Source organism: Vigna angularis, chromosome 1, assembly GCF_016808095.1.
Source record: "Vigna angularis cultivar LongXiaoDou No.4 chromosome 1, ASM1680809v1, whole genome shotgun sequence".
Classification (NCBI taxonomy): Eukaryota; Viridiplantae; Streptophyta; class Magnoliopsida; order Fabales; family Fabaceae; genus Vigna; species Vigna angularis.
Window position 1 is genome coordinate 44,531,408 of NC_068970.1, and position 26,798 is coordinate 44,558,205.

The 26,798-nt window shown below is 36.5% G+C and overlaps 2 protein-coding genes across 2 annotated transcripts; one reads left to right on the plus strand and one right to left on the minus strand.

Moving 5' to 3' along the window:
* Nucleotides 1-7,335: 7,335 nt before the first annotated feature.
* Nucleotides 7,336-19,884, plus strand: LOC108347865 (6,7-dimethyl-8-ribityllumazine synthase, chloroplastic). The gene is made up of 8 exons (XM_017587314.2): nucleotides 7,336-7,662; nucleotides 7,769-7,890; nucleotides 9,957-10,052; nucleotides 11,233-11,328; nucleotides 11,454-11,532; nucleotides 11,962-12,008; nucleotides 12,102-12,161; nucleotides 19,632-19,884. The coding sequence occupies exons 1-8, from the start codon at nucleotides 7,518-7,520 to the stop codon at nucleotides 19,668-19,670; spliced, it is 684 nt and encodes a 227-aa protein (XP_017442803.1). The 5' UTR covers nucleotides 7,336-7,517; the 3' UTR covers nucleotides 19,671-19,884.
* A 5,695-nt stretch (nucleotides 19,885-25,579) lies between these two features.
* On the minus strand, nucleotides 25,580-26,397 carry LOC108347859 (VQ motif-containing protein 22). The gene has a single exon (XM_017587301.2). It carries the CDS (start codon nucleotides 26,293-26,295, stop codon nucleotides 25,711-25,713), a length of 585 nt encoding a protein of 194 aa, XP_017442790.1. The 5' UTR covers nucleotides 26,296-26,397; the 3' UTR covers nucleotides 25,580-25,710.
* Nucleotides 26,398-26,798: the final 401 nt, after the last annotated feature.

Sequence of the window (26,798 nt, forward strand, 5' to 3'; positions counted from 1 at the left end):
AGGTAAACATAATTCTTCCAAACATGAAGACGATATAAAGGAGTGCGTAGCTCCGGAATCAAACAAAACACGCACACATTTTCCAAACAAAAGACAGGTGTCTAATATAAGGTTACCTGGCTTCACTGCGTCTTCTCCAATGATGGCAAAAACCCTTCCTGCTGCTTTGGGCTTTTCTTCAGAAGGACTGGGTTGCTGTGGTTCAATCTTTACAATATTTTCAGGGCAGTTGTAAGCAAAATGCCCTTGCTTATTGCAGTTAAAACATTTCTTCACATCATTCTTTTTACCAAAGAGTTTTGGGCATTCTCTCCTGTAATGCGGACCCCCGCACTCATAACATTTCACAGGTCCATCAATAGGTTGCTGAGGTTTCAGATACGGCTTCCTCAATTGTTCTCTAGCAGGAAACTTATCCTTTTGAGCCTTCAGAATTCGATTTGGATTGACCTCTATTTTTTCTAACTTCTTTGCTTTCTCTACCAAGGCTGGGAATTTCTTGATTTCTAGGGGCACGATCATCTTCATTAGTTCGTGCCTTAATCCTTGTTCAAATCGTTGGCATCTCCACTCTTCAGACATAGCTTGAGAGTAAAAACGAGACAGATACTCGAATCTGCTGATATAAGCCTGCACAGTCATTCCTCCTTGACGGAGATTCAAGAACTCTGTTTCCCTCTCGATCTTAGCACTGTTTGGAAAATACTTTTCCAGAAAACGTGTTTTAAAACTGCTCCAAGTGATGACTTCTCCATTGGCCTCCATCATTTGTTGCATACCATCCCACCAATATTCAGATTCATCTTCCAGTAGGAAAGATGCATAAGCCAGCTTTTCTTCCTCTGAGCACCTCATTACTCGAAAAATCTTCTCAAGTCCTCGAATCCAGGATTCTGCGCGATCTGGTGCAGCCTTTCCATCACATTTTGGTGGATTGTGCTTCAGAAAATCATTCAACCCAGAATGATGTCTTGGTTCTTGAGTAGTATGCTGTCGATCCAATGCTCCTACCATTCGATCAACAGCTCGGAGAACTCATCAGCAGAGGATGTTTGGTTATCAGTGTGAGACATGTTTTCTCTTTCTCTATTCACAACAAATTAAATACCACTTAGCACAAAATCTGAGTGAATATCTTCACCTACTTTCATAAGCACAAGTTTTCCAGAACTATAATGTATAAGCTAACGAGTTCACTCCCCAAAATCCCCAAAACGTTCTTTGAAGATCTTTGCTCTGATACCAACAGATGTAACACCCCTTTTTAGAGTATTACAGTAATTTTTTTTTTTAAACAAAGCATTGATTCACATTTAAAGTCACAACACTTAATATTATTACACAATAATATCGTCAAAGTTTTCAAGAGTATTTATTGAAGTACAAACCAAATACTAAAACTCTTTAAAATTACAAACCACACATTTCACAATTTAAAATACATGTTCTAAAATCCCATAGAGGTTTTCACATCGCATCCTCGCACTAAACTTCTTCAACTTTACCTGAAACATCATCTACTCCCGTATAACGATACGAGTTATACGATCATCGTAGACACATAAATAGGGTGAGCTAACCAATTATAGAAGGACATAAGTTATAAATGAACTTGTTTTTCCCATTTCAAACAACAAAATAATAACATTAAATGTTATATCTTGATATTATATCGTATAAAATAAATGGACACGAGTCTCACTTTGTTTTCCATTCCTCACACATGGATATTAGACTTATCGATTTTTGTCCTTCACATACAACTAATGGACACTGGCCCTTCACACGCAGCTATTGGACCTATCTCGGCTCTATCCCACATATAAATTTGATAAACATATATCAACACCGGTTCCTCATATGAACCTTGGATAAGAGTCGTCCTCCACCCGCAGCTTCGGACATATCTTCCTTGTCCTTCAAGGTCTTACGAGTAAAAACTTTGGTGATCAACATCTATTCACCAAGCACAATACTCAGCACGAGAGAGAAACTTAAGGTAAGACATCCATATTCCTTCGTAAGAGGAAAATAACAGGACTCGAATCCACCTATCGCCTTTTTCAGGTAAAAGGAATTATCCTTTTAATTACCGAGATAAAACATAAATCTCTACTGGTTATACACGATAATACTAGAGAATCATCAATGGTTATTCTATCAAATCTCAATAAACTCATCTCATGCAAAACTTGCATTAAATCCAAAAATCACATTCAAGACAATTTGCTGTCAAATCTTACCTTTGCTCAGTGTTTTACTCATAAATTTTTCTACAGAACTCTGAATGAGTTGATTCTTGTTTTATTGGATTCTAAACTCAAACATCTTTCTTTAGACACCATATTCGAAATTTTTAGACCACAGAGTCCACTGCAGTACCGATTTTAACGTTCTAATTACGTTTTTTATAGTTTTCAGTGATGACCTTTACTCACTATTTTACTCATTATTCTCTCCACAGAATTCCAAATGGGATGATTCTTATTTGGTTGAAATCTAGATTCAAAATTATTTCTTTGACCACTAAATTCTAATTTTTTTTATACCACTTTACTAACTGCAGTACAGTTTCCAAAAGTACAATAAAAAAAATCCAAATTATCAAACACTTAATAATACTGGAATACTACATATATATTTGTTATAGCTTCTGACTTCTTATTGAAAATCGGACCAATCAAAATAAACTTATATATATCTAAAACCTGTAATAAATATTTCAGTTCGATCCAATGGTTGATGAAGTGGAACTCTTAAATTTTCCTTACGTGGTTTAAAGATAGAACTAAGCTGAAAATTCAAATACCTCAAAATGCGAAATGTATATATCCACCTTTAGACATTATTTGGCTAATCCAAACGGTCGAATTCACTATTGATGTCTTACAAACCATATATCAAAATTTCAGATCAATCCAACGGTTACCTTGGCTAGAATTTACGTTTTCCCGACGGAACTTAGTAGCAGAAAATAAGGTGATCATTAACTTATTCCATCATGCGAGATTTATTCCTCTAAGTACAGGCCTCAAAGTAACCATCCGAACGGTCAAGGCAAAATAATATATCTTATGGTCCACATATAAAAATTTAAGATCAATCTAACGGTTCACTAGGTGGGAATGTATGTTTTACCGTAAAGACTTAGTAGCAGAAATAAAGTAGTCATCAAATTACTCCAGCATGCGGAATTTAATTCTCTAACTACAGATGATAGAATAATAATCCGAACGGTCAAAGCAAATTAATATGTCTTATGTCCCATATATCAAATATTTGGCTACATCTAACGGTAAATGAAGTAGAATTGGACAGTGTACTAAGGTAACTCGAAAAATAGAAAACAATAGGAAACTAAGATTCACAAAAGTAGACAGATAGCTATTGTTAATAAATTCCAATATGCTCCTAATTAGATTCATGATCATGAAATATGAAATTGTAATATCTAAGAGATGGTTTAGCTTCCCCTACCTCAAGTCCAGTAAGGAATCCTTCACTCCTACTGCTTCTAGTCCACAACTAGTTTTTCACTTAGCTTGCTCTCAAATTCACAATTTGACGAAAGTTCTTAGTTAACTCACGTTCTCCTCCTCTGCCCTTTGATATCCCCCCATTTCATTTCTTAAATAGAATTCACTTAATAATTGGTAAGAGAAGTTTTTCAAATGAATGGGTCCCAACTTTCATAAATTAAATTCCATGTCTCCCGTAGATTCATTTTTCTCATTTCATGGTTCATTTCATGTTTTGTCTCTTTTGGTGCATGAAACCAAGAAAGTCAAGATGCTATGTTGGAAAGTAAATAACTACTATTTGTGTGGGGAAACCAAAACATAATTGCACATTATGGAGGAATAGAAGAGTAAGGTACGATTTATTAGGAAAATTATTGCATAGGGAAGCTTAGCTTAAGAAAAAATAAAATAATGTTTAATGTTTAGATGGCTAAGTCTAACGTCCATTCAATAAGCCTCTATTACTAGTAAGATGACTTAGCACAAATAATTTTCAGAAAACACCAACAAGTGGCAATAAAAAAATGTAACCAATCATGAACTTTGAAGAGAAAAATGTTACTGCCTATTGATGTCAATTACAATATCAGAAAATTTTGTTATTTAACATATTCCGCATTTAATTCCTGAAAAATAATTAATTCAAAATAATATCACTTAGTTTAACTTTGATTCATAAAAAAATAATTTTTAACATAATAAATGATTTTATGAATATTGTCACTCAACAAGAGATTCTTACAAACTAAACAAAATAATATTGATCGTAATTATTTTGGGTCTTACAGTAGATGCATAAAGTTATCATGGTAAAAACTTCATATATATTTTATTTATCGTTACATTGAGCTCAGACTTTAATATGAGTTGCTAAGATATGTTGAAATGTTTTGACTGATCTATGAATCTTTGATTGGTAAAAATATGTTGAGTTATACTCGTTATGGTCAAAATGAGTTTATAATATGAAGTATGATATCTGACAATATGTTTAATTTATTGACACCAGAATAGGTTATTGTCAAATTATGATTAAAGAATGAACATGATTGAGTTATGCAGATAAGAGGTTATGAATTGTTGATTTGATGAAATGTTGGAGTGGATAAGAGGGTATGAAATGTTGATTTGATGAAATGTTGGAGTGGATATAAGAAATCATTGCTTATGAAATGATGTTTACTACGAAGAGTAGTATGTGCGATTTATACCATGAGAGATTGATATGAGCAAAGTAACACCTGAGGTTTATGAAAGCAGGCAGAAAGTGGTCTGACCATAAGGCTTTGACATAAATATATGATTCATAAGTTTTATAGAAGCAGACAGAGAGAGGTCTGACCATAAGGCTTCAGAAAGTAAGACATAGTATACAGGTGAGGCTTAAGGAAGCAGGCAGAGAGCGGTCTGACCATAAGGCTTCGTGAGTAAGCATGGTACACTTGTAAGGTTTATGAAAATGAGGAAGATGATTTTGATAATGATGAATTAATGACATCGGGATAATGATATTTTATAAATTGCAGAAATACATGATTGAAATATTTTTATTACAAGTTTAATGATTTATATGATATGGTTGGCTTACCCTTATTTGTTTATGCTATGATCATATAACTCATGTTATATGTGAATATATAATGTTGTAGATGCGGTTGAAAAAGCTTAGAGATGAGAGAGATGCGGGGAAAAACTTTCAGGGATATTTTGTAAAAAGAATAAATTTGTATTGTAAAAATTATGTGGTGTAAAACTTATAAGTTGAAATGTTTAATTTATGTTACGTGGTGAAGACTATATTGTTTGAAGTTCGTAAGTTTGGTATTATACTTTGGAAGAATTGAAATAAAGTTTGATTGTTTATAGAAGATATCAAATTAATTTAGTCTCTACTATCAGTAATACCCTTTAAAATATTTGGGTGTTACACCTAGTCAATCCCAATAATCCACGTTACACTAATTAGAACCAAATATCACCCACTCCTGGTTGCATAATATTCTTTACCACTCCTGGTATCCCTAGTCAATCCTGATATCTTCCAAATACGTTGTCTAGTTGAGCTTCACCCAAACCTGATTTTCACTAAACAATCCTTGTATCAACCTGATACGCTTCCTAACTAGCGTTTAACATAACTGAGTTAATTAATAAGTGTTTGAATTCTCTTTAGAATGTGCAATCAATCAAATTGCTTATAAGTCTTAGACAATTACTCTCATAGAGAGGATGTGTTTATAATACAATTCAATTTAATAGACTTTGTAGGATTTTCTCTCTACTTACTAATGTAACCTTATAACTCTATGAAGCTTGACAATATGTTATTTCACTGATATGTGCTTTGCTTTTCAAATATTATTTTCGTTGTTCGCGCGTCTATTTTGTTGATATTCTCTTCAAGGATCTTCAATTTGTAAGCTTCATGAGAAAATATCTGTTAGATAGTGCTTGTTTTTTATCTTCGGATTTCCATAGCCCTTTTGTAGGTAGCAGCTGTAGGTTGAAGTCAACTTGTCACAACATACATGTTTTTTCAGTACTTTATCAAAAATAGGTTGTACAAACTTTTCAGCGCGACTTTTTATTGTAAGAACATTCGATGAATGTTTTCTTTGTCTTTAACGTCCACTTCTAACTTGTATATGATATAACAAGTGGATACTTGACATAAACAATTGCAAAGAGTACAATAGATATGCATGCAGACCAATATGTCCTTTTTCTTATCACTTTTGTTGTTTTGAGACGTTGTGCATGTAATGCTCTTTGATGCGTGCTCATAACAACTGTGTTTTTCAAGTTTAAACAAGATTTTATCGTTTAAGCGTTTTTGAAAAGATAACAAGTAGTTCATAAAGGTTTCATCGTTAGATAAAGATATCATTTTGTAACAAGGTATTGTTTAGCCTATACAAGACATTTACTAACAACGCTTCGTTTAGAGATCTTTGTTCAATATAAGAGTGCGTTTAGCAAGGTGTCGTTCAACACATTTATTTTTTGGAGCGTTGTTTATATCTTTTAGCATGTTTACCAAAAACATCATTTTGCAAGATATTGTGAGAGCTTGTTTAGCATTGTTTATTAATGTATAACAAGAGCACGTTTAGCAAGGTATATACAATAGTCCAAAGGGTCTCACTATTGTTCTTCACTCCTTGTCTGTCGTGGTCGTTTTTCCAATACTACTCAAAGGACACCTACAAAATATGTTCTATTGCCAAAGCAAGTTCGAATTTGACAGTTAGATATTAAATGCTTAGTAAATGTAATAATCTATCTCCTTTTCTCAAACCTGTATTTATAAATTTCGTAGTAAGTCTTTGATTGACAACAACCTAATTACAATCGAACAAGAGGTAATCATACTTTATCTTAAGTCACTCAACATTAAGGTTAATCTCCTTGAAGACCGATCATTGAGTCACATCTGTTGGCCACACGATTGTAAGAGTTGTTCATAGAGATGTCTGAGTAATGATTGATCTTTTGGTATGTAACTTGACTGGACGATCATACAACACAGTAAATTCAACAAAATTGTTATTTTTTTTTTAAAATTCGAATATATACAATTTGGTTAGACATGCACGAAGGTTTATGAATCCATGAATTTTTTTAAAAAGAATGTAATGTAATTTAAAAAATATATATATAAATAAATTTTCAAAATAAATTGAGAATCAGAGGGTTAGGTTATCTTTTATTTTTTTATATGATAAAATTATTTTAACGTAAGAAAGGTTAAAATTGTTTCATTAGAAAATCACGACCAAAGAAAAGGCACTTAGGGAGTGGTATAATACAGCTTATGATTTTATAATGTAGATGTAAGAATCTTAGCATTTTAATGGTTTCAATAAATCTTCATTGTAAAATCAAAATCCGCCATCAGCAAAACCGAGTAGCTTAGTTCACACTTGTTTTGCATCTTCCTCTACGCCGCCGTCACCGCCCGCCATCGGCAGAAGCTCTCATCTTCAGAGCAAAACAATGGCCTCATTTGTTTCTACCGATTGTATCCTCCCCATTGGATTTGTGCGTGGCCAAGATGGTTCCTTTGCTACAACCAGCATTTTACATTTTCATAATTCTCCTAAAACCCTAAGCCCTCTCTCCTTTTCGCTCTCTCTGCGTGGTTACATTCCTAATCCTTTCTACCATTTTGGTTACTGCTCATATTCGTGGTCAACGAAGAATCTGATTTTCCTGGTTTTGTTTAATTCTCTGATTTCTTTCTTCAGCTTCAGAAATTAAGCCGAGCGTTGCTGTTCAGAGGAAGGGTGGATCTTCTTTGACACAGACAAATGCTGTGCGGAATCTGACAGGTTCTGTTACCAGAACCCAAGGACTTCGTTTTGCTGTGGTATGTATCCATGTATACCAAAATTATTAGGTTATTTTGTTAGTTTTTTCCCAAATATTTGTGGGAAAAAAGTTTTGAAGTTAGCTTTATAACAATAACCTTTTGAAAAAGCTGACATGAATGAACTTTTATAAATTAACTTGTACAATTTTTAATTTATTGAAAATTTTATCTCATGTTTTTCTTATGGTATAAGTACGTATGCCGAAGTTTATCTGAAAAGAAATGTCAAACTGATTCTGGCTTTTTGTCTTAGGCCATGAGTTTTGTTGGTCTTACATTATTGTCCTGCGTTGTTTTCCAGTTGGGCAGTGTGTCTGCCGTACATATTGTGTTAGAAGGGGGAAAAGAGTGTCAATATGAATGAAATATTATTCTTGGAGTTAGGGCTTGCTGCTTTTAGTTTTTTAACAGAAAACCCTTTACATTCAACACCTGTTGTTGGACGCAAGAAGGTTAGAGAACTTAGTGGGTCTTTTATATTTGGGGTCCATAGTATAAGAATTGGCAGAGTGGAGTTTCACTGGAGGCATGTGGGGATAAGGACTAAGGTGATTGAAACCTTAGGGATGGGTGGTTTAAAGAATCATTTAGGTTTTCATTGGCTGAATTATTTATGACGTCTTCCAGAAATCGGGTCTGGTAGAAAAGCTAAATAAAACAAGATAGTAATTGAGAGGAAGAGAAGCTCATTGGCATTAATGGATGATTTCCCTCATCATTGCAAAATTTATGGTATTAGGCTAACGAGAACAGTTTAATAGACACTTGGAGTGGCATAATCTAATTAAGGCATTAAGAAGTTGGGATGCTAAGTCAGGTAATTGGATTGACTGCTAGCATGGCATAATACTCATCTGGTTGGAGCTTACGTACTCTATTGATGTACATGACAAAAAGATAGATAGATCTCAATTGGATATAATGATTTTAGCAGATGAAAACCAATGCTCGTCAAGCTATTTGCAGATGTGTACATTCAGGAAAGGAATGAGTGGATGTTCAAAGAGATCGTTTGCATAAGCCACGCAGACAGCCATAAATAGATGGAAGTATGGATCATTCATGTTGGATGCTTATCAGAGAGCTTACTTGTCACCAATTCGGGTACTGATTAATTGTTTACTCTTAGCATTTGATATATGCTGTACACAGAAGCTTGCCAACAGTACCCACACTGTTTATATTATGTACTAAATTTTGACAATCCTTTAACTGGTCAGTAGAGAAGACTGAAGAGGAAGTAAGTAAAGGGGTAGAGAATAAGATATTATCCTAAAGAAGGCACCGAAAATATGAGAGAGAAAACATCGCAGGAGAATCTGATGAGCACACTGTTCTCTATGTATTTGACACACAGTTCCCTCTAAAGCCATTGCAGACAAGGATCACAAATTGATACCACCAAATTACTCCATAGGAGTATACACCATCAAAGGATGTTTTTATACTTCTCCTAGACCGAAAATGGTTGACTAGTAATTTGTCCAAATCTTTGAACAAGAAAAACTCTAATTCCCCCACAGAATACTAAAAAAATTGTACCTAGATGTTTGTTAACGGCACAAAACAAACATCTTTGTGTGGCCATATGTGTAACGAATTATTTTTATTACTCCTATTAAACACAATAGGCCAAATGAAAGACTTCCCCTCAGAAGGAATCCTGAACTTCCGAAGTTGGATTGCAAGAATAAAGTTCACTTTTTGGAGTATGCATGAGGAACTCCAACATAGTGCCCAAACACTTTTCAACAGATGAAGATGATAAAATGATGAAACACAGCAAGGGTGAATTCCAATTTTAAAGCTTTTTGGTGATTGATTAAGGCTTTGACAATAATGAAAATTTTAAGAGGTGGAAGTCTTTTGGAGAGAGTGGAAAATGAAAATGGAATGGTGTTGATAGAGGAATATGAATTAGAGAAACGTGGTAGTGAATCACGCAGAAGTTATGATATTCTGTTTCAAGATTTTGCATTTATTTTCTACTTCAAACTGGATTGTACTTGTAAGTTTTTCTAGTTCTCTTACGTTTCATTTGTCATTTCCATTTTTTCTTTTAGGTTGTTGCACGATTTAATGAAATCATTACTAAGCAGCTCTTGGAGGGAGCTTTGGGTACTTTTAAGAATTATTCAGTTCAAGATGAGGACATTGATGTAAGTGAGCTGTCTTGTAAACTCTTGGAATATTGATTATTTGTGATATACACTGTTTCAATTGTAATTTGGTTAAGTCTCCACTTAGCATACTTTTTGAAATTTATTTTTGTTTTCTCACTTATTCTGTTATGTAAATGATTGAGTTTTACTGAATATGAAGTAAAGCAAATTTATGCACCCGTCATAGGCTAAAACCTTGAAAGCACATATGGCATAGAACATGGATATAATATGGAAAATTTAAAAAGTTCTTGGACATGATATGGCTATAATTCAAAATATAGAATTAAAATAAAACAAAAAATTTAAATGAAATAGAATCAATGTTATAACAATGAACCAAGTCATAGTAGATACAATAAATGCAACTATTTATCCATTTTTTATTTATTTTTGGCTTGTAAGAGTTTAAGAAATAAATGTAAAATAAAAATTGTAAACTGCAGCAAGTAGAATTTGAAATGTCTGACTAGAGATGTGTTTGACCCAGGTAGAACATGTCACAACTACTTTTGAAAGGCCCATGCTTCCTTGGCTAAAACAAGAGGCCGATCTTTTCTTTTTTGTCGCTCTCATATTTTTCTCTAATCATGCATTGGAGATTATAAAATATTTACTTCTGTATCTTATTGCAAACTTTTGCATTTATTTCGTTTAGTTTTAGCTTGGAGTGTTAGCTGTATAATTTTTTCACCCTTGGTCATGATTTCAGACAAAAATAGTGCAATTGCTGTATTTGTAAGAGTTTAAGAAATAAATGTAAAATAAAAATTGTAAACTGCAGCAAGTAGAATTTGAAATGTCTGACTAGAGATGTGTTTGACCCAGGTAGAACATGTCACAACTACTTTTGAAGGGCCCATGCTTCCTTGGCTAAAACAAGAGGCCGATCTTTTCTTTTTTGTCGCTCTCATATTTTTCTCTAATCATGCATTGGACATTATAAAATATTTACTTCTGTATCTTATTGCAAACTTTTGCATTTATTTCGTTTAGTTTTAGCTTGGAGTGTTAGCTGTATAATTTTTTCACCCTTGGTCATGATTTTGGACAAAAATAGTGCAATTGCTGTATTTGAATACTGCAGGATTTGTACATGCTTTGTTCATAATTTTCGCATCGCCTTCTGCTGGATTTGAATACTGACAGAAATTTGTTACTTTCTATTCTCCCTTAGGTTGTGTGGGTACCTGGTAGTTTTGAAATTGGTGTAGTTGCTGCAAGACTAGGAAAATCAGGCAAATATCATGCAATCTTATGCATAGGAGCTGTGGTATGATAAATCTTGATGTATATTTGAAATCTTTTATAACATTTTTATGATCAATGGGTATCCATTATCTATATTTATGTCTACTAAATTTGAGTTTCTACTGTGACCAAACTTCTTGTTAACAGATACGGGGAGACACCACCCACTATGATGCAGTTGCTAATTCAGCAGCATCTGGAGTGCTTTCAGCCAGTCTAAACTCAGGTAGTATTCTGTTAAAGTTAATTGTAATCTCTAGATTGGAACAGATCATATTTGAGTATTCAATTGCTATCTGTTTTGTTGAAAATGAAACATTCATGCAACATTTGTATCACAACTTGTTTTTGTAGAATCTAGAATCAAGGTTGAGAAGATACTTGAAATTTGAGAATTATTTTTTAAATGGTTGATTATTTTTTTCTTTTTAAGTTAGTAATACAATTCCTGTGTAAGTTAACTTTGACATTGGTCTTCACTGAATAGATTACTGAAGCTTTATGTTTCCTCTAAGCTTATCAGTTAAGCTAACGCCTATTTTTTTCTTTTGGTCTATGAATGGGACATTTATTACTATTGTCACTTTGTTAGTATTTTTTTTCTTCATTAATTAATCAACAGGGAAAATTAAAGCATTTTGAGATGCCTTTGCAGGTGTTCCGTGCATATTTGGTGTCCTAACATGTGATAACATGGATCAGGTAAGTATTTGCTGTGAAAGTTATGAAATATGTTCTTGCAGATGAGACAAATGATTACTTTGATTTCTATTTGTTCTTCTTGGCTAAGTGCAGGCTCTAAATCGTGCTGGTGGCAAATCTGGAAATAAGGGTGCTGAGGCTGCATTGACTGCAGTAAGTTGATAACTTGATATTATGAAGTAATTATGCAATATTCATTTGAAAATTTACATGAAGCTGTCTAGAGATTTATACTCATTGTCTATTGTAGTTTTCATGTATCTTGTCCTCCTGTCTTTGTATATGTCATGAACTAATTACGGGAAAAGGTCAAATTGTTAGGTGATGGTTAATAAATAATCTGAGTTTAGTACTTCGAACATAAAACTCATTTTTATAGCATGTCATAACTCAAGCTGTTAGGATATAGGATGATAGGTTTAGGATAGAAGCTGAACGGTAGCGGGGACAACCGAACGGTATCAATAGGAGAGACCGAGAGGTAGCGATAACAGGCCGAGCGGTTGAGGGGTAGAGGTTTCTGTTGAATAGGGGAGCATGTCAGAGCTGCTTTAAATAGAGCTCCTGTAACTCTGTATGGGATATCAAGTATATTTTGGTGTAAAGACAGGATTCTAGCCTGTAGAGGGAGGTTATGCTCCCAACCAGCGAGGTTATGCTCCCAACCCATTCTTTGTACAATGCCTATTCGTTCTGAAATAAGAGAATTTCTTTCATTCATCTTTGTATTCTGTTGGGTGAGAGTGTGTTTGGCTAGGTTTTAGACTGTTAGAATTATTGGTTAGTGTGTGTGAACTGTGTATGAGTGTGTATGAGTTGTGTGTGAGTTGGAAAGGAGTGTTAGAGTGAATGTGAGCTGTGAGTGTGTATGTGATATATCTGAGTGTGTGTGAGGTGTATTCCAGTTACTTAATCCTATAAGTATAGGATTAAGGAAAATGGTGTAAGTGAACCAAGTGAAGTTATTCAATATACATTTTCAATTTAACATGGTATCAGAGCAAGTTCTCTGATCCTCTTCCGGTGGTAACTGTTGACTGCCGGCGGCCGGCCACCATGGCCGCCGGCAGCCCCTAAAGTTTCCGGTGACAGTCTTTCAAATTCCATTTTCTCTTCTTGTCTGTGCACCAGTCCAGACCCAGTGTGCCACTGCTGTCGCCGCCTCTTTCCGCGGCCATCGCTGCTAACTCCGTCACCGCCGGCCGCCGCTTTGCCGCCGTCGCAGCCACCGCCGGCCACCGTCACAGTATCGACGGGAGACCTGCGGATCTGGACCGTCTCTTTGAGCGACGGCCAACCCTGCCGGAGACAGGACCAGAATCCACCGAACGCGCCGCCACGAGCGCCAAATAAGTCCGCCGTCGACCACCGTCCGCCGCCGGCCACCGTCGCAGATTCGACCGGTGACCAGCGGATCTGGATCGCCTCTTTGAGCGCGACCTAACCCCGGTGGTCGCCGTCTCTAACACCTCTTCACGCGCCTCCACGCTCTTCTTCTTTCCGGTGGATCTCGGACGCGTGGTTCCACGCGCCGCCTTGTCGCTGTTCGCCGTCACTGTTTCGTTCGGCGACCACTGGATCTGGTTCGCCTCTTCACTCGACAGCCAACCCCGGCGGTGGGTTCGCCTGATTCTCCTCTACGCTCCGTCACGCGCCGCCTCTTTGTGTGCTGCGAACAGACGCGTACTGTTCACGCGCCGCTGTCCCGCTGTCGGAATCACACTACGCCGATGCCGGTCTTCTCGCCAGAGCTTCCTCTCTTCAGTATGACCCTCCAAAGCAGCCATTGCTACCGGCTTCATCATCTCCAGCTTCCATCATCTCCTTCTCCGTTGAGAAGGGCTCTCTGCCTTCACTAATGTGAAGGGCTTCTTATCTCTATCATCCTCTCTTTGTGTGCTTTCTCTGCTGGACGTGATATGTCTTACATGAGCTGCACTTCTCCACCTGGACCAGCAGCTATCTCACGGCCTTCTCTCAAGTCCACACTCTTTGCTGGGCTTGTGTTTGCTGGATGCTTACCACTTGCTGCTGTTTTCTCTTTTCCTTAGCAGCTGGGAACGTGAAATGTTATTGATGGACGTGATTCATCTCTTTCCTTCCAGCCATTAATGTTGTGTGCAGCTGCTGCCATGCCTCTCAAAGCCGTGACACTTTGGAGTTTTGGATGAAGAAATGAAGGCTTCTTTTCTGAACCGTGATGCTCCTGCTGCTGGACCGTGAATTTCCAGCCCTCTCTGCTGGACTGTGTCCAGCTTATTCACTGTTTGCTGATGTCCGCGTCGTTTGTCGCTGTCCCGCACCGTTTTCCACTGTCCAGCCACTATTGACCGCTGTCCAGGCGTCGTTTCCGCTTTCCGGCGCTGTTGCCGCTGTCCAGGCGCCGTTGCCGCTGTCCAGGCGCCGTTGCCGCTGTCCAGGCGCCGTTGCCGCTGTCCAGGCGCCGTTGCCGCTGTCCAGGCGCCGTTGCCGCTGTCCAGGCGCCGTTGCCGCTGTCCAGGCGCCGTTGCCGCTGTCCAGGCGCCGTTGCCGCTGTCCAGGCGCCGTTTTGCCGCTGTCCAGGCGCCGTTTTGCCGTTGTCCAGGCGCCGTTTTGCCGCTTCCAGGCGCCGTTTTGCTGCTGTCCAGGCGCCGTTTTGCTGCTGTCCAGGCGCCGTTGCTGCTGTCCGGCGCCGTTTTGACGTTGGCATAGTTTGCCTCTGTTCGGCACTGTTTGCCGTTGTTCGGTGCTAGAGTTAGCCCTATCTTCTTGTGATACACTGCTAAGTATCACCACTTGGGAGTTGTCCAGCAAAGAATTTTGGACCTCCAACATGTCTTTGGTCTTTTGATGCCATCATGAGACCCAATCTTTGGTGTTTTTTGGTTTCTCACACATGAAAGGCTCTTTTGCACTCGCAGATGCTTGTTGTAGCAGCTCATGTGGAGTTGTTCTTTGAGACCGCCCGCTGAATTGAATCTTTCGAAGTTATGGGTTTCAAATTTGTCCAAACCCTCGTACGGATCGGTTCTCACCCATTCTTCCACCTTCACGTTCATGTTGTTCAGTCGTGAGGGGGAGTATGCTTCCAACCACTGTAGGCCCCATCACCTCATCAGTTAGTGATGGCATGCAGGCCCCATCAGTCAGTGCTAGATGGCCGTCCCTGTAAGTCCCCATCACCTCAGTTAGTGATGGCATGCAGGCCCCATCAGTCAGTACTAGATGGCCGTCCCTGTAAGTCCCCATCACCTCGTCAGTTAGTGATGGCAGTCCCTGTAGATTTGTCGCTTCTAGTCACTACAGGCCCCATCAGAAAGTGATGACAATTTTGTCCCTACAATGAGGGGGAATATCGTTCCAAGACAACACTGCAAAGGAAATCTCTTGTGTTTGAAGACTTTCCAAGTTGAAGTTTCTTAGTGCTTGTATTTGCAATTTGGTTTATTTCCATTTGAGTGTGTTTATTCCAAGCTTGGCTCATACAATATGTATGATCCAGCTTGAGGGGGAGTGTTAGAATTATTGGTTAGTGTGTGTGAACTGTGTATGAGTGTGTATGAGTTGTGTGTGAGTTGGAAAGGAGTGTTAGAGTGAATGTGAGCTGTGAGTGTGTATGTGATATATCTGAGTGTGTGTGAGGTGTATTCCAGTAACTTAATCCTATAAGTATAGGATTAAGGAAAATGGTGTAAGTGAACCAAGTGAAGTTATTCAATATACATTTTCAATTAACAATTTGGTTTGACCTGCCATTTCAAGAAACTGTCGTAAAAATAGGAGAAGAGTGCCGGAGGATCAAGAAGGGATCAAGACGTTATCAAGAAACTGCCGGATCAAAATTGGGTGCGAAGCGAAGATGGAGGGAAGCACAAAGGGACAATTGGAGGCTCTGGAGATTACGATGGAAGGGATGAATGCGGAATCTGCCGCAGTGCGCCCGGACTCGCAAGAACTAATGAGGATGATGGGGGCACGGGCTCACAACAACGAAGGACAATCAGGGGGAAGATAGGCTTCCGTAAACGGGAACCAGCGACAGTGCGAGGAAGATATTGGAGGGAGAGTGGGTGGCGATCATGGTGGGACCCGAACCCACGATCACGGCGGCGATCACCAGGAGGTACATAGTAATTGGAGGAAAGGGTGGACTTACCCACGTTCAAAGGGCTGAAACCACTCAATTGGATCAATCAGGCGGAACGATTTTTCGATATTCAGAAAGTGGCGGAGGAAGAGAAGGTGGAACTCGCATACACAAGCATGGAAGGCAGCGCTGGGTACTGGTTCAAGTTTTGGAAAGAAAAGGCCAAGAATCGTTCTTGGGAGGGCCTTATAGTAGCCATGATTGGCCGGTTTGGAGGTGGGTTTCGGGGGACGATGTTTGAACGACTGGCGACGCTGCGACAGGAGGACACCGTGGAAGATTATGTCCAACAGTTTGAGATATTGGTGGAGCAAGCCCGTGGCGTATCGGAGGAGCAGGTGCTGGGATATTTCCTTGCCGGACTGCGCGAGGACATTAAGGGGCAGGTTCTAATCGCGCGCGACGTGGAGGATGTAATGCGTGGAGCGAGAGGGGGGAGTTGGAATGCGACCAAGAATTCTCAATCTTGGGAACAAGCGATCGGGGCAGTAACAAGAAATGAGATCAGTCGCCTTAATCCGAGTCGACCGAGCGGGGCAAAAAGCGTAGGATCGGTGAGAAGAGAAGAAGTCGAACGAGTGCCAACACTAGACCGAACGGTAACAGGGGACCGAATGGTATGGGCAGGAGCGACAATAGAAGTCGAACGGTGAGGAACCTACCCTATCCTGAGTTCTTGAAGAGAAAAGAAGAAGGGTGATGTTTTCGATGTGGAGGACCATTCGCGCTCGGTCACCATTGTCCAGAAAGGAGCCTGCTGGTGGTACTCTTAGCAGAGGATGAAGAAGACGAGGATTTGCCACCACCCAAGCCTCCTGATCAAGCTTACCTGTTTCAACCTTGAGGACAAGGTTGTTTCGGCCGGGGTGTAATGTTAGGATATAGGATGATAGGTTTAGGATAGAAGCTGAACGGTAGCGGGGACAATCGAACAATACCAATAGGAGAGACCGAGCGGTTGCGATAACAGGCCGAGCAGTTAAGGGGTAGAGGATTCTGTTGAATAGGGGAGCGTGTCAGAGCTGCTTTAAATAGAGCTCCTGTAACTCTGTATGGGATATCAAGTATATTTTGTTGTAAAGACAGGATTCTAGCCTGTAGAGGGAGGTTATGCTCCCAACCCATTCTTTGTACAGTGCCTATTCGTTCTGAAATAAGAGAATTTCTTTCATTCATCTTTGTATTCTGTTGGGTGAGAGTGTGTTTGGTTAGCTTTCAGACATAGAAACCTAACACAAGCTAACTACCCCGAAGAACATAAGATGTTAGGCAAAGGCTCATGATTGATTTTATTACATCTCTGTGTATGTATCTCTTCTTTGTTAATGAATTTCTTTTTCTATAAAAAACTCAGCATAATTGCACTTTTGGTTCCTCTATTATGAATAAGGCACTTTTCTTCTTATTAGTGTTTGCTCAAATTTAATTTATCATTTTTTAGAATTACTAAAATCGAGCCCCATAGTCGGTTTCCTTCTTCCTTAAGTCTTATAATATAAGCCCTTAAATGCTCATTTTCTTTTCAAATAATTTGGGTTGGGTCTTATTTTTATGGAAAAATATTTGAACGCATCCCATTCAAAGGCTTTGGTAAAAGTTTGATAACATTTGAAAGATTTCGTAGGAACCGATTTTTTGTTTAGACGAGGGAAAAGTATTCTGATATTTCAATTGATGTGTTTTGATCATAAGAGGATTTAAAGTGTCTTAGATTAATCTGTGGAGATTTTAAATAGAAAAAGGGGATTTTGTGTGGATGAAAACTCAAAAGGACTTGATAATAGCAATTCAAAGAAATAGGGAATAAGTTTTAGCAAAATGTTTTACATTAGTCACATTGGAGGTACTAGAGGTGTAATACAGCTAAAAGAGGTTATAGAAAGATACCTCTGAATCGTTTATTCCAAGTTTACATCTTCTATTCAATAATTAGACGTGTTCACAGTTTGGTTGGATTAGTTGAGACAAAAGAAACATTTGATTTGATCATAAAACAAACTTATGATTTGGTGGATCAGTTTGCAATTTGTATCGCATCAGTTAATTCTGTTTTTGTCTTTTTATTTAAGGGGAAACACTTAGTTCTTAATTCGGAAAAAGGGAAATTTCATTGAGTAGAGGGTGAAAGTAGAGCCTCAAACCAATACATGAATTTTTCTAGTGGATCTTGCAAGGGAAAAACATTTATTGAATTAAAAGTAATATACATAATAGTTATTGGATGAAAACTTGTTCAAAGTATTAAAGCTCATTTCATAAATGTGAGTATGATCTAAATTACAAATCACATGTCAATATAATCTCAAGTTTATTTGAGAGTAGTGTAGGAAAACTTTCTTTATTTTTGTGGTTCGCATGTTTTAGGTTCGTTTTAGACGTGGAACAGAATAAAAAGGTGTGGATTTTGCAATTTTCACTATTTTAAGTTAATTGTTGGGCTTAGAATGGTTTGGATTGATTCTTCGACACTCTTCATTATATCGGAATAAAGTGTGCTTTGAGAAGGGCTGGGTTTAGCATAGAGCTTCATCCAAAGTGGTCAATTATTGGACATTTTAAAGGTTATTTCTACCTGCACTCCCATGGGTTCTTCCTAAACCTCCATGGGGGTGTGTAAAAGACAATAATGCCCTTAGTCTCTGTCATCTTCTACATTGTCTGTTGGTTCTTCTCCGTCCTCTTCTGCCGCTGCCCCTCTGATCTTGTCTTATTATGGTTGCACCTTTTCTACTTTCATCCTTTCTCTACTCAGAAGATGTCAAAATACTACTGCATTCTGATGGAATTCTGATCTCAACAATAATTTCCGGATTGTGTAATTTGGAAGCATTTGTTTTTGTGTAATTTTAGATTGTGCAATTCGGAAGGTTTTTTTATGCAAAAATTGACTTTCAGATTGTCCAAACTCAGTCAAATGCTTTTGGAGTACACAGTCTAGAAGTAAAAAATGACTTTTGAATTATGTAATTCAAAAGTCAATTTTGACTTCCAGATTGTACAATCTAAAGATCTTCCAAATTATCTTGAAGTCATTTTTTGAATAAAAGAAGAGTTTTTAGATTTTTTGAATAAAAGAAGAGTTTTTAGATTGGACAATTCTGAAGTCAGTTTTTCATAAACCAGAATGACAAAGTGGCATTGTCATATTGGTAGGGGTGCAGAGGAAAAGTAGAGGGTGCAAAAAGAAATTCTCCATTTTTTAAGAATGTGGTAAATGTCGAAAGTTAATCTTAGCCCAAGTAGGCAACCATGTCTAAAACTCTTACTCTAAAATGAGATGAATTCACATTACACGACCATTTTCAATGTAATTAGTTATCAAAATTGCGTTGAAAATTGCATGTCAGCAAAAAAATTAATACACAAGGCACTGAATCCTGAATCATTCATAAAATTTCTTGAAAGATTGCAATAGGTATTAGTCGAGCTACTAGGATATTTACCTTACTCTTTGTAGTTGAATAAATGTTTTATGTTCTTAAGTTATCTGTGAACAGATTGAGATGGCATCTTTGTTCGAGCACCATCTGAAGTAGTCTGTGTTATAACCAATCTCTGAGAGCGTTTGTCGGAACGGCATGTAATTCCCAACTTTCAAATTTTCATCTCCGGATTGCTTTTGTTGTAGTTTCTATATGTTCTCAAACTATTTAGATTATGTTTGGATATTCAATGGCAAGTGGAATGTAACAGGATGCAATGGAAGAAAATGGAATAAAATAAAATAAAAATATCATTATATTGTTTAAATATTTTTTTTTTGGAACAAATTAAGTTTTCATTGAATTATTTCACTGTATGATATGATAGTATAATTATTACTGTATTACTCTTACCGACAAATGTTTATATCTATAGCTAGAAAATATTAGACCAGTACCAAGGTATGGAAATATATCGGAATATATTTGTTACAAATTGATAAGCCATGTCACTGACCCTTAACATGCTTATGTCTTCCCTTTCTTCCCTACGAGTGTGTGCTTGGTTACATTTTGATGATTCTAACCATGGAGCAACATAATCATCAAGGAGCCTTTGACTCTCATAAAACTTGTGAAGAAGCTCTTAGTAATTTTGGGTCATATATATATATATATATATATAATAAATTCTTAAATATGTTAGGTTATTATATTTTATCAATTAATTATAAAGTGATCTAATTAAGTAAATATGGTTAAGGACATATATGTTATGAAAGATTTATTGTGTAGAGATTCATAATAATTTTAATTTGTTGAAAGAGCCAAATTGAAATTATTGAATTTGAGAAGAAGTAACTAACAAAAATTACAGAAAGGTTTATGGTCTCCATTTGTGAACATATTCATTATTCTTATTCTTTTCTTTATATCCCCGTTAGGAGAGAAAAAGGTGGAATATAAGGTGTTTTACAAAGGAAAGATCACATACTAATCTATGTTGTTTTATGATTTGTTTTCAATGGTTAATCCTTCATGTATGTCTTCATAGTTCTCAATTCTCTATAAAACCGAAAATAGAAATGGACATAAAGGATTGACCATTGAAAAAAATTAATAAAACAATGTATAATGTATATTGGTCTCTCATCTTTTCTCGAAAGAACATTTTACATTCCCTATTGATTTTCTCTCTTGATGGGGATAGAGAGAAAGGAATAGGAATAATGAGCGGGCTCACACATGGGGAATAAGATCCCTTTTATGTAACCTCTATCGATTACTTTTCTAAGTTTTAATAATTTCAATTTGGTTCCTTCAACAAATTAAAATTATTATCGATCTCTATACAATAAACCTTTCATGACATATAACTCTTAGCCATAATTGACTTAATTAGATCACTTTATAATTGACTAATAAAATACAATGGTCCTAACATATTTAATGATAGGAGGACAGAGGGCTGTCGGGGCAACCCTTAAAAAATATAGCCACGTTAACACCAATGTATTGAAAGAAACGAAATGAATACAAAATACCATCCCGAACGCCTTTCGTTCACAATGCTCATGACGAAGGCATTCAACTAAGTTGCAGGCAGAGAGACAGCGGGGGAGAGAGTTGATGGTCCGAACGACCTCCAAATCAGTCGGGCTCATCATACCAACTGGATACGCTTTTATTCTCCTAGGGTTCCTTGTCTAATAAAAAGGGAACAATGCATTTCCTGCCGCATCATGAAACTCATAGCGGCCAACCTCGTCAATGATGACTTTAAAAAACTGGTCCTTGAAATTCTTATATGAATCAGAGAACGGACGGAAGAGGGTTCTATCTCTGACGGACATCAAGGAAACCTAACCACCCTTCGGGAGCGGGCGAACTTCAAAATAGTGAAAGAAAACTGGGATTGTCGGATTTACGCCAACCGCCAAACACACCGCCAAGAATGCCTGGACGACTGCCCAAGAGCTCGGATGTAGCTGTACAGGGGCGACGTTCATTTCCCGAAGAACGACCATTTGAAACTCAGTAAATAGCACCCGGATGCATAGTTGATCGAAAAGATTGACATACATAAAGAAAAAGTCATCCGGACTCGATCCCTTCCTATGATAAACTCGCTCATTCCTTAGGTTGACTCCCGCCCGAATTAGTCCGTAGTCCTCTACGTCTCGGACGATATATAGCCGGCCGATTATCCATGTCAGCGCCTTTTTTGTACCATACTCCGACGCAAAAAGGCTGGCATTGTGAGGTGCCCAGTCATACCCCGGAATTACAGTCCAACCACCGTCCGGGTCTAATGGCGAGCCATCTACGGGAATACCACCCTTGAGAAGGTGGATGGGTATCCCATAGATAATCCTTTTATCCGCACTAGTGGGGGGATTAGGCTCCGGCCTCGGAGACCGGACAAACTCTTCCAAGAAGGAAGACGACACTGAGCTTGGAGAAGAACCACGCTCGCCATCACCGCCCACCGGCCTCCCGACGCTTCTGCTCGACGACTCCGAAGAAGACTCAACATGGACGACCGCCATTTATTACCTTAAGAGAAATGAATGCTCTAAACTTGAAAGAAGAAGGAGAAAGTGAAAATGACAACGTCCTCATCCTCTATTTATAGGAAAAAATTTTGTAACCGTCAAGGCATCCTCACCGTAAAAAATTATCACGATTGACGGTCCAGATGCGGGGCCGCTCCAACTTTCGCCTTTGGGCACATGACACGTGTATTCCCGCTTAAGTCTAGTTTCAAAAATCGGTGAGCAAAAGCCCAACAAATTCGGCCCAATGGCTAAAAGGAGCACCATCCAGCCCAACCATTGACGAAGACGGGTGGTCAACGGCCGGAGCCCACACACCTGTAATCAAGATTCCAACCAGTATTAAACCCAACGTTCACTACGTGCACTAGGGCTTGGGGGGCTTGTGTACCATATGCACCAGGCGGTCTGAGAGCAGTATAACGGCCGATGTTTCTTCAATCTTTTTACTCCTCTGATAGCATTAACGGACGACTGACATCAACACTCACCACACATTGTGCGACCCGACCATTCATCCTCCTACTCGAATGAGTAATGACAGTATACTGTATGGGCGACGGTGTAAGGTCGGCCGGTCGGTAACCTGGATCATTAAGACTAGGATTAAGGTAAATGGTGATTAGAGCCATTGGACTGAAATTGGGCCGTGATTAACTTTTCACTAATCCCAAGTCAATGGCGAAAACTATAAATACAGGTCAAAGGTGAGTGGTAGACAAGTTGCATTTACTGCACATTCATTACTATTTAATTGAATTGCCAAACGATTTTTACACTGACTTTGGCATCATAGAATCTTTGACAAGTTCTCCCGGACAAAAGAGTGAACAACAGAGCTTGCTAAAAGACAATTTGTAGAGGAGTTTGGTGACTTAACCCCAAATAACCGAAACAATTACATTTGACTCTAAAAAATTTGTATATTTATCTTGACACCTTAAAAATATTTGATCTGACACTCGATAATAATATTATAATATTAGGATAGACATAATTTATTTATTTTTATTTTTATTTTTATTTTATAAAATGCTATAGAGTTGTCATTTATTTGGTTTTTTATTTAATTTAGATGTAGATTTGGAATTGTAGGGAAAAAATGACTTAAAAATATAAATGTTTATTTTAATTTACCTTTTTGTTTGAACGGTTGTTTTAGGTTATTTTTGACAATTTTTTTAATATGGTGCAATTTGTATTTAATAAGTGACATGATTTTATTGTGAAGTTGTGTTGATTCTACAACTTCTATAAGTGGTGAAATTGAATGGGCCAAACACGATTTTATTTATGTTTAAATGGGTTTTTATTGTTATTTTTTTAAAAAAAGTTAATGAAGTAATATGTGGTTTGCATTGATATAAATTGAAGTTATGACATGACTTTAATATAACTTAATTTGAATTGAAGTTGTTTAAAGATGATACAAATTTAGTTGTTTTTATTTTGTAGTGATATCGTGCATGTGTGACATGACTTTTGCATGAGTTATTTTTTTAGTTTTCGTTTTGTAAAGTTATATATACATTTATATATTAATAGTTACTTGATTATTTTGTGAGATTTTGAAAAGAGTTAAAACTATAAATTTGACTACAAAACTAAAAAAAATAAAAATTCATTATGTAAATTATAATTAAGTTATAACATTATTGTCTATATGGACAATTATCTCTAATTTGACCTTCATTCCAATTTTTTTTTTTTTTTTGCTTATTTAGGAGTGACTTATCCATTTCATTATCATATCACAACATACTAAAGTCATAGCAACCATTCAAACCTTCATTAAAGTTTAAGAAAATAATAATAACAAAACGTAATACAGCTTAAATGAAGTTGTGTTTGAGTCACACTTGTGTGGGGCCAATATACACGGATATGACTTCTTCTTGTTTCACTTAAGCATAACTTACTCATGTTCCTATTATTTTTTTAAAATGCCTATTTACTTACAAAGTAAAATTGCATCATATCATATTCGTAAAGTTGGCTTTTTTTAATTTGAATGATAGATAATTTAGTTTGATTAGGCATTACTAGAATGACTGATTTTGTGTATTTAAATTTGACGAAGAATCGACAAAGAGATTCATTTTATTTTACTATTTATGTCATATATATGTATTATCATATTTTTGTAAAAAAGAATAAAGTTTGCAATTTATGTTACCATCTCAAAATTTACAATTTTGTAAACATATTTAATTAGTGGCGTGCCCATCAAGAATATCAAATACATATCTTCAGCGAAACTTCATTCTCATAAATGACATATTAAAAAAATATGGAGTTCAAAGATGATGCCATGTTCTTAAAAGAATACATTTTATTTTGCACGTGCAATTAAATTAATGCAGTTGAATTAGAGTGATTTAAAGAGTGATGCATGTAGTTAGTAGAAAGACAAAGTACACAAGGTTTTTGAAAAACAGCAATATGACTTGAAATTATGTTTGGTTTTACTATGATTTTGACCAAGACTCCATTATTTGTTTACTGTTTTAAATAACTGATATTAAGAGATGTTGTTATTGCTAAGCTTTCTGGGTGTTGACCAATTCTTGATTCACTTGTGAACTTAGCTTTTTTGTTCCATAGTAATTAAGGTATTTTATATTTAAATTTTTAAAATATAAATATATAATATGTATAACATTTTATAAATTTTTTTTATTCAATTAAACAAATAACATAATTTTAATAAATGTTAAATTCTCAAGTTAAATTCATAATTAGTAAAAACAACTATTTTCAGAAAATAAAAAATTAATCCAAAATTATGGAAGAATAAGAAAAGAGAGAAGAACACACACACTTACATTTCTTTCTTTGAAAACACAATAATACACAAATTAGTTCGCTCCTCCCAGTTTCTTCTCTCTCTCTCTCTCTCTCTCTCTCTCTCTCTCTCTCTCTCTTTCTATAATTCCGCATTAACTTTTTATCCTTTAAAAAGAGTTTCTTTTTTTAATTCTGAGTTCGTCGAAAAATCTTAGAGTTTCGGTTGGATTTTGGAGAATTTGCACATATATAACGAATAAATCCTTAAGAATAATAAATATATATACTTTAGAAAATCATCTAGTTCGAAGTTTACAATATGAACCTGAGTTGTAATAAACTCACCTTAATTCATTATTTTTAAGTTTTCTTATAAATCTTGACATTTGTTTAGATCAAATATTCGGTTTTGGTGGAATATATTTAATGAGTATTCCAGGAGGTTCTTGTATTTTTGATGTATAGATTCATGTGTGATGTTGATTTTTTTACACCTTCTGGTTTGCTAATCATAATGTTTCTTTTATATGTATATTTTCTTAAGTTAAATTCATTAGTTTATCTTTGTTTGCATATGTTATTTTTCATTGTGACATGAGATTATTTAACTTTATTATCTTCTGAAAATCTTGATATAGAAAGTTTGTGAAAGAAAAGGCAATGAAGGATCTGAAGAAGATTGAAGGATACAAAGAAAAGAATATTATTAGAGGCTACGAAACATGAAGTATTGCTTAATTTTATGATATATAACATGTGCATAGAGGTGTTGACTGAAGATGAATTTCCTAAGATATAATAATCCTTTATTTTCATGACACAAAGAAACCTTGGATGTCATTGGAGATGGCATTCACGGTTAGTTCATGCAAAGTAAAATCATCATGAAAGCCAAATCCATTATCCATCCAGCTATCCCAAGATGGAACACAAAGCTCAGTACTGCTTTTGACATGGTCTAAGCAGTATTCACTGTGTTGCTCTCTGATGATCAAGTGCTGTTGTGGCTGAGAAACATGGGGCATTGGTGTAGTTACTTTTGTTATCTCTTGTTTGCTACCTTGTTGGAAATTTAGGGTAATGGGACCCTTATGGATTGCAAGTGACATGGTTGTTGTTGTGGAACAGCCAGTGAACTGTTGTACCAATGCCCTGAAATTGGAGGTGTTGGCTTTCAGAAGGGTAACGGGAGTGGTCTTAGAAGCCCTAGATCTCCTTCGAACTGCTTTGAACGCACAACCCTTTGGAGTTAAACTGTTGTTATTGTGTGATGAGTTGCTCTTTGATGATGACATGCATATGCTTGAATCCATGAATCCTTCTATGAATGGATCAAGATCATCCACCACAAATTGCTCGTCAAACTGCATGCCCTGATCATCATCACTGGCACTCATGTTCGTGATTTTGTTGAGTGTTAGACTTTCTTTTCTGAGATTGAGAAAGAGTGCAAAAGTTTGGTTTGGTATATATAGCAAGTGATAGGGTGAGAGAATAATATAAAGTCTGAATAAAACCAATTTTGTTCACACTAGTATCTCTGTTCACGATCACCTCTTCTTATTTGTCTTTCCATCTACACAACACTTAATATTTTTAAGTATTCTATTCTTTCATGTATATCTATTTCTTTTATAAAATTTAATTTTGTGAGGATGACTTATAAACTACATTGCTTTAATAATTCTTCATATGTCTAACCAAATATATTGTTTCACTTTTTTGGGAATATATTTACTGAAAAATGATTCAATTTACATAAGTAAAATTCACATGAAATATTAAAGAAACTAAAGCTTTCTTGCAAATTCTTAAACCAAATTGAGTAGTACTAAGTAATAGTAGAATGGTTTTAGGTGATTCATTTTTTTAAAAACAAACATGTTGTATTAATTTATGT